This window comes from Taeniopygia guttata, chromosome 26 (assembly GCF_048771995.1).
Source record: "Taeniopygia guttata chromosome 26, bTaeGut7.mat, whole genome shotgun sequence".
Lineage (NCBI taxonomy): Eukaryota > Metazoa > Chordata > Aves > Passeriformes > Estrildidae > Taeniopygia > Taeniopygia guttata.
The window spans coordinates 4794304-4805248 of NC_133051.1; the positions used below are offsets into that span (position 1 = coordinate 4794304).

Here is a 10945-nt window from a genome sequence, read left to right on the forward strand (position 1 = left end):
TTCAGCTGCCTTGTTTCCTTGGCCTGGGTGCCAAGAGCAGCTCGGACACTCCATCCGTGGCCGTCATTGCTGCTGGACCTTCCTCTGCCCCTGCAGCGTCCCAGAAGTGCTGCAGAGCCCTGCTGGCTTTGGGGGGGCTGCAGTGCTCCTGCCCCCTCTCCCTGCTGCCTCCTGGGGGCTGTGCCCACTGCCCCAGGGCTCCTGTGTCCTTCCCGGGGTCCCTGGGAGCTGGTGGCCATCGCTGCCGGGGTGGCCTGTGCCATGTCGGCTGCCCAGGCAGCAGGGTGGGAGCAGGGTGGGAGCAGGGTGGGAGCAGGGCCAGGCTCAGCCCAGCCCGTGGGGTGCTGCCACATCCCGTGGGGTGCTGCCACAGCCCGTGGTGGCCGTGCTGCCACAGCCCGTGGTGGCAGTGCTGCCACAGCCCGTGGTGGCAGTGCTGCCACAGCCCGTGGTGGCAGTGCTGCCACAGCCCGTGGTGGCAGTGCTGCTGCGCCCCTGCCCCTCCTCACGCCCGCAGCACAAGCCTGGCTTTGTTCGCCCTTGGCCCAGGCTCAGGACGGAGCCGTGTGGACCAGGCACATGAGAGGAGCCCTCCCCCACCACCCCAAAGCCCCCCGGGACCCCGCTCCCCCCAGGACATGGGGCTGAAGGGACCCTGGGCTCTGAGCCCCCCTGGGTATCCCTGTGCCGAGACGAGACCCCTCTTCTCCCCAACTGTGGGGCCCAGCACGGGCTCGAGGGGAGGAGGATGAAAGGAAAATCACAGTTCTGTGCTCTGGAAAGAAAACTGGGGCTGTTGTTTCCCTGGAAACGGCTGTGCCAAAGCGAAGCAGGGCCCGGTGGGTGTTGCGCACAAAGGCCGCAGTGAGCCCCTCGCTTTCAACGCCCCTGGCAACCGCTCCCTCGCCCTGGCACCCGGGGCTGGGCCGGCTGCCAGCGCTCGGGACAAGGAGCTCTCACAGCCCGCTGGATGGATGGGCTGCCGTGGCCAGGCTGCCCTCGGCAGATCCGTCCTGCCTGCTCCCTGACCCCCCTGCTCCCTGACCCCCCTGCTCCCTGACCCCCCTGCTCCCTGACCCCCCTGCTCCCTGACCCCCCTGCCCTGCCCTGCGTCCTCCTGGGCCAGTCCTGTCCCTGCAGTGGGCACATGGATGAGGGCCAGGAGCCCTGTGGGGCAGTTTGGGGGAGATACTCTCACCCCAAGGGGTGCTGGGCATGGTGGTCCCACATCCTCCCGCAGCACTGCACAGCAGCAGGGTGCAGCGGCAGCACCTTGCTTGTGCACATGGGGAACCAGCAGGCTGGGGGCTGCCTCAGCCCTGTGCTGGGCTGGATGGATTTTACTGAGTCCAGTTCAAGTCCTGCAAATCACCCCAAACCCGACACTGCAGTGGGAACCCTCTCCCAGGCACTGCTCGGCATCACCCCAGAGGGAGGGAGTAAAGGGGCTGGGGGCCTTTCCCCACCTCCTCTGGCTGCTGCCCACTCTGGCACAGCTGCTTCCCTGCCCTCCTGCCCCCAGCTGCCCGTGCCCACCCCAGAGCCCCCTGGTTTTAGGGAAGAGCCATTCCAAGGGGCTCCCAGGGCTCAGCCCAGTATGCCAGCGGCTGCAAGCACGGTGTGCTCTAGGTTACTGGTTTATTGAGCTCATACAGGGCACGGCTGGAATCCGTGGGATACGGCCACTTGGAGCTTTTCCTCTTGTGGAGGGGCTGGCAGGAGGGGAGGGGACGGGAAGAGGGCAGTTTGTGTTTGCTGTGTCCTCTGTGAGCCATCATGGTCAGCCTCTGTAGTTTCAGGTAAGACCTTTCCGGCACGACGCCATCTCCAGAGCAGCAGCCCCAGGGTGCCGGGACAGGAGGGTGCCGCTGTCCTTGCTGACCTTTGGGCAGAGGCAAGAGGGTCACCAGTGCAGCCACGGGGACTGGCATTGCAAGCCCCACCTGCCCAATGCTGGGTTTGAAGCCCACGGCGCAGCCCCCTGAGCTGTCTCTCTCTGCTCGTTCCACGTCCAGACACGAGTACTAATGGCAGAACAACGTTTGTCTTGGGAGGAGGTGGTGAAACGATCGCTACGGCTCCCCTGTGGCACTTAGCACGGGGTGCCCAGGGCCAGGAGGGGTGGGGGAGTCTCCCGGGGCTTGTCGAAGAAGATGGAGGAGGACATCTCGGTTTTGAGCTTGCTGTCGGCGCTGCTCTCGCTGGAGGTGGTGTCGGGGCCGCAGCCCTCGCAGCAGCAGCAGCAGCAGTCCATGAAGGCCTGGCCCAGGGGCCGGCAGAGACACAGGAGCAGGACGGGCGTCACCGAGCACTTAAAGAACAGGAAGAACTGGTTGATGAGGTTGAGCAGATCCAAGGTGTGCTTAGACAGGTCGGGGGACATGTAGGCCACCACGATGTTGCAGACGTTCTCGGGGGTGGCGCAGAGCGCGTAGATGACGGTCAGGGCGATGATGGTGCAGTTGAGGTGCCCCTCGCTCTGGCCGTGCTTGGCGCCCCGGCACTCGCCCTTCTTGTCGGGGCCGCGGACGCGCCGCGTCACCAGCTGGCAGCTGACGGTGAAGAGCACGGGCAGGCAGAAGTAGCAGCCGAAGTACCACCACATGCGGGCGTTCTGGTAGGTCAGCACCAGCGAGTAGATGGACTCGGGCAGGTTGGACGAGGGCTTCATGGCGCAGGACTCGGCCGCCACGCCGGACACGGGCGGCGTGTCCCGCGCCAGCTGCCACAGCAGGATCTCGGGCACCGCCAGCGTCATGGAGCCCACCCAGATGACGGCCAGCTTGGCAATGATGGACTGGCACTGCTCGATGGGCCGGGTGCTGGCCTGGGGGCTGGTGGCTGCGTGGAACCTGTCGATGCCCAGGGCGCAGAGGCTGAAGGTGGTGACTCCCAGTGACGATACCTGGTGAGGGAGTGTTGCGGTGAGCTCATGGACACCCCTTTTGCCCCCCTTCCCCCGGGACCCTGTGACTCTGATCATGATAACCCCTGGACCCTCCTTCCTGCCCCAACGGGGTTGGCGGAGAGCCAGGGAAGCCCACCCTGTCCAAAACCTATACAGACCCCTGACATTTCCTGTTCTTGCTCTTTTGTCCCGCTCTCCCATGGACACCACAGTATAAAAAGAGCTGTACCAACCAACTTCCCTGGGGTAAGAGCCTCTTTTGAATATTTATCCCTCTCCTGGTATTCCTCCCCTCACAGCCCCATATCTCTGAGCTGCTCGGATTCTTTGGGGGGTTGCATGGAGGGGGGGAAAACTACAAGGGAGGAGCAGAACGGGTGGATCCTGCTGCAGGGACATCACAGGGGGGCTTGGCTCTACCAGGGTCTGACAAAGCCCTGGATACCTAAGACCACCACCCCTCCTCCAAAGGCTGTAGGGAGGTCACAGCCTGTGGCTGCATCCAAGGGTTTAGAGTCACTTTTCTGTGACTCCTGAAAGGACAAAAATGTCCTCTGACCCTCTAGTCCCTGCCCAGCTCCCTTTTCTGCAGAAGGGAGAAGCTTAGCTGGATGTCTGTCTGGCCATCCAGCCAAGGTGGGAACAGAAGGATCGTCCTTCGGGCTCTCCCTCTGTTCTGGGTGGCTCTTGCAGAGGAGAAGCAGGAGCCATCACACCCACCAGCACCTTCCCAGGGTTCCCAAGGCCTGCCTGGACAGGCCAAGTGAGTTGAAGGCGCTCTTGTCCCAAATCAGCTTGGGGCAATTTCCGCTGCATTGAGAATAGCAAGAAAAACATCCCCTTTGCCAAAGGAGGAGGCCAAGGGGGGGAGAGGATTCGCTGTGGCTCTGGGAGGGCTGGCCAGGACCGACCAGCATTCCCAGTGCTAGCCCCAGAGCTGGGAGCCAAGTCCCACAGCCCTTGGCCAAGAGGATGGCAGAGTCACATGCTGGTGTCCCAGTGCTGCGGCCATTCCTGGCCTCACGAAGCCATCAAACATCAAACCCTGTGCTGAAAGGCCTTCCCAGCACTCAGGAAACCTCCCAGGGCTCCGTGTGGTGTGTGGGGAACAGCCTGGAACACTGCCCCCCCAACCCCCAGCCTTTTCCTTGGCCCTGGGCTGGTCACTGCAGCAGCTGATGGCCAGAGTGATGCCAGCACTCTGGTGTCCAGACACAGAACCAGGACACCAGCCCAGCACCAGCATCCTGCACCCAGCAGCACCTCCCAGTATGTCCCAGCTCCTCTGCCCAAAGCCAGCCTGGGCACCCAGCAGCCTGCTGAGCCCCACAGCCAGCCCCCAGCACACTGCTCCTGTTCCCTGGCTGGCCCTTGGTGCTGCTGTGCTGCTGCCTCCTTCCCCTACACCCTTCCAAGGGCTCTTCTGTCCCTCCTGGTGCCCCTGGCCCTGTGGAGCAGCCATCTGCAGTGCCCTGGCAGGGATGGCACTGGTGGCACCATCGGTGCAGCACATCCCTGCCCACGGCCTGTCCCCAGGAGCCCCCAGAAGCAGCTTTGCTCCCAAAGCCTGGCCCTGTGCCACAGCACTGAGGGTGCTCTGCTGCCCACAGCGTGGTCTGAGCCACAGCCCTGCCAGACAGGAACCCCTGGCCCAGGTGGGTTCCCCTCTCACAGCTGAATCTTTGCTGGGATCTGGCTCTGGCTTGGCTGTGCCTCCCCCCGAGGCAGCCCTGGAGCCCCTTTCTGCCCACGCTTTGGGGGGCAGTGCAGGGCTGATGCTGGGGGGCAGAGCAGGACCCCCCACACCAGGACTGTGCTTCCCGGCCTGTGACACGCTTGTCCTTCTCCATCCCACCATTCCTGTCCCTGACTCCTCTGGCACCAAGCTGTCCCAGGGCACCTGAACCTGGTGGTGCCACCCCCAGGCTTCTCTCATGGGGACAGAGAGCCCATGAGCAGCAGAGATCCCTCAGATCTTCCTGGAGACCGCATCTGTTTTGGGAACATCCCCCTTCCCTGGGACACTGAGCGAGCTCGGGCAAGTTCCTGCCCCTCTCTGAGTTCACCCAGATGCAGTGTTGGAAGCTGAGGTGGAGTGTTTGCCTCATCCCTGTACTCCAGCTCGGGCTGGCTCAGTGTCCCAGGGCAGGGGGATGTCCCCAAAGCAGATGCTGTCTCCAGGAAGATCTGAGGGATCTGATGGTGAGAGGATGGGGTGGGACACCTCTGGAAAGGAGCAATGCCCACGGGGCAGGGGCACAGGGGAGCAGGGGGGCTCCCCCAGCACACAGCCCATCCCTGTGCTGGGCTGTGCTCTGCAGGTCTGGGGCTGTGCTCCTGGTCCTCACCCTGCACCCAGAGGACCCAAGGGCATTGGTGGAGCTTGTAGGGCTGTGCCCAGCCAGGGATCCTTGCACAAGTGCAGACCCTGGGGCACGGACAGGGGAGTGCCAGAGGTGACTGGCACAGGTGAGTGGCACAGGTGACTGTTCTGGGGCCAGCAGGGCACGGAGCAGCCGGGAACACCTGGAGCACTGGGCTGGATTCTCGGTGGGAGGGGCAGGTTCTGAACACCATCTGCTGGTCCAACCAAGCCTGAGAGGTTCTTCAGTCACTGTCTCTGAGCTCTTCCAGGGGTTGGCACCCTTTGCTAAATGGGGCATTGAGCACAGAGAACGGGCAGGCTTGGTCTGTGTGTGCCACCAGGGCACCGAGGGGCACAGCTGGACCCCAAGGCTCCCTCGAGGATGGGAGATGAGCACACAGAGGGTTGGTTTCCAGCACAGGAGCAGCATCAGCCCAGATCCTGCCCTCTGGGGCAATTCTGCTCGTTCTGTCACCCCCTGAGTGTGGCCAACCTGTCACACCTGAGGCTTGAGGACAAACACAGATCTTGGGCTTCCAGATCTAATTCCTGGGCTGTCCCATTCCAGTGCTGGCCAGCACTGTCCACCTGCAGCCCCTGCCCCTGGACCATCCTCAGCAGCCCACAGTGGCCACTTGCCGGGCCAGCACACAGCAGGGCTGAGCCCCCAGGCTTTGTGGTGGGCCAGGAACAGACAAAGGGAGGGACCCTGCTGACAGGAGTCCCTGTGCTGGCAGATGAGGCTCTGATGGGCTTTGCCCAGCCCTGGCAGCGCCGGTGCTGGCTGCAGAGCCTGAGGAACGCCTGGGACAGAGGGAAGGTCACTATGGGGACTGTCCCTCAGCTCCTGGCTGTGCCCCACTGGGGGTCTCTGGCACACAGTCCTTGTGCCAGGCCACCGGGCTGCCCCGGAGCAGGAGGGCAGAGGGGAGCTGAGTCCTGGATCCCTGCGGGACCCCTGCAGCCCCTTACCTCCATGAAGGGCACGATGCGACAGGACACGTCCCCCAGCAGCCTCTTCTTGGTGATCTCGTTGAAGATGACCACGGGCAGGCAGAAGAAGAGGATGAGGAAGTCCCAGAAAGCCAGGCTGGCCAGGATGGAGTTCCAGGCGCTCTTCATGTAGTAGTTGTGCCACACGATGCACATCACGGAGAGGTTCCCGATGATGCCCACGGTGAAGACGATGAGCGACAGGAACATGACGGCGTAGGCGCTGTAGGAGCTCTCTGTCACCGGGTACAGGGGGTTGTGGATCTGCAGCCGCTTGTCGGACACGGTGCTGAGGTTGGCTCGGGGCTCTGCCCCGTCCCGCTCCGTGGGGACGCCGGGCTGCTGTTCCGAGGGGTCGGTGCTGGACGGCAGCAGGGCCCCGGTGGGGTGCAGGCTGGCGGAGCTGAGGGGCCGCGGGAACTCCACCCGCACCCCCGGCCCGTAGCGCTGCACCGACTTGGAGTCCCCGTCCGCGCCCCGCCGCTGCCGCCCGGGGCTGTCCGCAGCGGGGCCGTGCCCGGGGCTGTCCGCAGCGGGGCCGAGCCCGGGGCTGTCCGCAGCGGGGCCGTGCCCGGGGCTGTCGGCAGCGGGGCCGTGCCCGGGGCTGCCCCGCGTCCCCGGGGCCAGCAGCAGCAGCACCGGCAGCAGCAGCAGCAGCAGCAGCAGCGGCGGTACCGGGGTTTGCATCGTGCCCCGCGGCGGTCCCGCAGCCCCCGAGCGGCTCCGGGCACGGCCGCTCGCTCCGGCTCCGGCCGCGCCTCTGCGCGCCCGGGCAGCGCTGGGCAGCATAAAGCTCGGGAGGGGAGCCGAGCCCTCTGCTGGTCACCCACCGCCCGGAAAATGGGGCACAGGCAAGACTGGGCAGGTCCACAGCCCCCAGCACACCCAGCGTTTACCCCTACAGCCCCAAACAGCCCCACCATATCCCCCCAGCATCCCTCAACATCCTCTAACGTCTCCCCAGCATCACCACAAATCCCCCACTATCCCCAAACATTCCCCAAGATCCCTCCAGCATCCACAAAAACTTCCCTAATGTCCCCAAACGTCGCTTCAGCATCCCCCATAAAATAGCCCATCCTGGAATACTCAGTATCCCCCAACAACCCCAGCTTCCCTCAGCATCCCAAATATCCCCCAAGATTCTCCAACACTCCACAAGCATCCCCCAGGATCCCCTGAGAAGAAGCCAGGTGAGGGGTGCCCACAGCGTGGCACTGGCCAAGCTCAGCTTTTCCCACGGCAGATATTCCACGCTTTCCCTGGAGCAGGGGGCACTCAGGAGGCCTGAGGGCCAGCACTGGGCATCCAGTGGCAGGGCTGGCACTGGGCACGATGTGGCACATCCTCTGCACACTCAGCCAGGCCGCAGGACAGCCTCAGATGGCAAAACCACCACCTGGGGATAGGGGATGACACGGATGCCCATGGCAAGAAAAAGGACTGGCGACTATAGGAGATGATCCGGGCAAAAATTTGGGGTTGGATGTGCTGGCCCAGATCTCCCAAGTTTTGTTGCTGCTTTTCCTGCTGACTTCCCCTCTGTGGTTTGAACACAACTCTACCCCTAATCCTAACCCTAACCCTACCCCTAACCCTAACCCTAACACTAACCCTAACCCTAACCTTAACCCGACCCTAACCCCAACCCTAACCCCAAACCTAACCCAAACCCCAACCCCAAACCCAACCCTAACCCCAAACCTAACCCTAACCCTAACCTCAACCCTAACGCTAACCCCAATCCTAACCCCAACCCTAACTGTAATCCTAACCCTAACCCCAGCCCTAGCCCTAACTAGAACTGGGTGTCTGTCTTGGTTTGAAAAGACAGGAGTCTGTGAAGGAAGGCAAGAGCCTCCTGTGAAATGGAAAAGGTAAACCCCCTCCCTCCGAATTACCACAATTTCAAAATGAAAAGGCTCTCAGGCAAAGATATGGGAATGGGAATAACAGTTCTTTACTAGGAAAAAATTAAATAATAATATCAAATGTAATTAGTACAAACAAAACTACTGATAGAGTCAGAAACCTGACTGAGGAGTCAGGGTGTTGGGAATAGTCCAGTTAAATGGTGGCTTCTCCTCCTGCAGTGGCAGATGAAATGCTGCTGAAGAAGTGATCTGTAGAAGGGTGGAGTTTGCTCTGAAGGTCTGGTGATGGAGTAGATGGGCCTGGTCTTCCTCTGGTGTTAAAGACCACCCTAGGTCAGGGTGGCTCCGTGTGGTGGAAAAGCTTCTCCTCCAACCTGTGCCTCCAAAGAAAGGCTCAGCAGTCTCTGTTGTTCGGTCTCAAGGCAGTTTATTGCAAGTTATCTAAAAGATTTTCTTCCAGGGCTGCTGTGGTTTGCTCAGAGCTCAGGCAGAGGCACACACACACCCTGACATCCTCTCTGACTCCCGACTGCTTCTTCTCTCCCCCTCTGCCCAGGGCTGTGCTGTCTTTTATATGGTACATTACGTGTTACATGGGTACAGTTTTTCCCAATGCCCATTACCTATATTAAATGGTGCTTTTCTATCTTTTATATGGTACATTACGTGTTACATGTTACAGTTTTTCCCCAATGCCTATTACCTATATTAAATGGTGCTTTTCTACTCTAAACCAATCTGTGAGTGCCAACATCACCAAGAACATGGAGGTAAGGAAGGAGAAAGAGGGAGGACAGGGCAGGCCCAAATCCCTCCATCTTAAAACCTCTGACCCCCATGTACAAAACCAAACCCCCCTGTACAGCACTCAAAAATTCTTCCCTTTACTTTGTGACTACTTCTACTATAATATCTAAACTTCTGTGACTTCTTGTTCTTCCTGCAAGGTTGGTAAATCATTCCATGGCTCAAACCCAAAATCACAGCTGTTTCCAGCTGCCTGCCAGGGTCTCAAATGCTTCTGACCTGGGCCTGGAACATCCAAAAATGTCTGAGGAACATTTTGAGTTCCCACACTGTGGGGATCCAGCGAAGAGGCTGCTCTGGTGTCCTAAAAAGTGCTGATTTTATGCAGGTAGGGTTGCTTGGCTCCTCCCTCTGGGCGGAGCATCTCACAATGGGATGATGGAACTTTACCAGTCGTGCAGTGAGTCATTAATGGCCCATTAACAGAAGATATCTCCCCGGAGGGAGACACTGTCCTTGGGAGAGATGAGAAAACTGCCCAACCTCCAACAGATGGCAATAGAATACATGCTTGTCTTACAAGCCAGGGCAGTGTCTGGTCTCTGTATATGGGACTCTTCCCCAGCCCCAGACTCTCCCCAGGTGCACCCACTGTCTTTCCCTGTTTCCCTCTCCTGTCCCCAAATCCACCTCATCTCCTCTGTCCCAGTGCTCAGCTCCCCCTCCTGTTATCCCTCCCTGCTCTGTCACCTCATTCTCAGCCTGTGGGACGGGAGGGCCATGGGGACATGTCCTTTGGGGACACGCCCTGTGTCATGCAGGCAGCCTGGGGGGGTGGATGTCTGCCAGGCTTGGAGCTGCAGGAGTGTGTCCTGCCCAGGGCAGTGGCAAGGGCCAGGACTCCTCAACCCTGGCAGCCAGCAAACCCCAACTTCTCCTGTCCTGGGACCTCCCTGCTGGTGGAACCCTGGCTGTGAGAATTTGGGATTTTCTGTGCTGGCAGGCACTGACCCCCAAGAGAACACTGCACTGACCTGAGGCTGTGGAGAAACTTCCAAAATGGAATGACAGAACTGGGATTGTGGGTGTGGAGTTTGAATAGAACTGTGTAAACTCAGAGTTTAACGGTTTAGAATATAGTAAAATATATAAAGCAAGACAGAGGTTTTAGGGTGGTGTCTGGTCCTTCTTCTTCACCTTCTTCTCCATGGGTTTGGGTGGTTTTGTGTAATTGGATAAAAAAGCTCACATTGCAGGCACAGGTGGTTGGTTATTGGGTTAAAAGTAAAAATAATTTAGGTGTCATTTCTTAATTGGACAGTTTATCCTTAAAAGGCCTGGTAGAGAGAGACAGGGCTCCATTTTTAGTTTGTTAGAGTGAAGTACAGTAGAACTCAGGGTTTGTGAGACTGTGACATAGATGAGAACTAATAAACATCTGAGTCCCAACAAGAAACCCCATCTCACACATTTAATCCCGACCCTGGCAGAAAAGAAGATAAAAACTCAACCCCCTTGCCACGTCTGTCCAGCACTCCCAGCCCTGCCTGAGCCAGAAAGGACGAGGGGCTGGCACCCCAAGCACAGGGGGACACGAGCTCCCAGGGACAGAAAATGGCACTGAAGCCAAAGCAGGGGATGAGCCCTGGGACCCAGAGGTGCTCCCTGTGAAAAATGCCAATCACTTGGGTTTTAAAATTTTTAAAGTTTAATAATAATAAAATGGTTATTAAAATAGTAATACAATTAGAGTAATAAAGTTTAGAATTAGGACAATTACAAGACAATAAAAAGCAAAGAATTACGGATGTCCGGATGCTCTCGGACACTAAGTCAGGAAAAGCATCACTTGTGAACAAAGGAATCACCCTTAAACCAATACACTTGTTGTATATTCATATATCCTTCATGGTCATGCATACATTCTATTCTAAACAAGAAACTCTGTTGTATGTCAGCTGCTTCCTTTAATCCCCTGGTGTCTTCGAGTCTGAGCAAGGCCTGAAGAAATTAGTTTCTTCTGATAAGAAACCATAAATTCCTTTTCTTTGGAAGATT

At 59.0% G+C, this 10945-nt stretch overlaps 1 protein-coding gene across 1 annotated transcript; it reads right to left on the reverse strand.

The window, feature by feature from the left end:
* Window positions 1-1621: 1621 nt before the first annotated feature.
* GPR37L1 (G protein-coupled receptor 37 like 1) lies at window positions 1622-7055 on the reverse strand. The gene is made up of 2 exons (XM_041721234.2): window positions 6246-7055; window positions 1622-2905 (listed from the first exon to the last, which is right to left on the reverse strand). Exons 1-2 carry the CDS (start codon window positions 7053-7055, stop codon window positions 2093-2095), a joined length of 1623 nt encoding a protein of 540 aa, XP_041577168.2. The 3' UTR covers window positions 1622-2092.
* Between the last annotated feature and the right edge of the window lie 3890 nt (window positions 7056-10945).

What these genes read in the sequence shown, in the direction of transcription:
- GPR37L1 (XM_041721234.2), bottom strand. Translation starts at nt 7,055, where the DNA reads ATGCTGCCCAGCGCTGCCCGGGCGCGCAGAGGCGCGGCCGGAGCCGGA. An exon ending in GCATCGTGCCCTTCATGGAG is followed by an intron (nt 2,906 to 6,245) that starts GTAAGGGGCTGC and finishes CTCCCTCACCAG; the next exon opens with GTATCGTCACTGGGAGTCAC.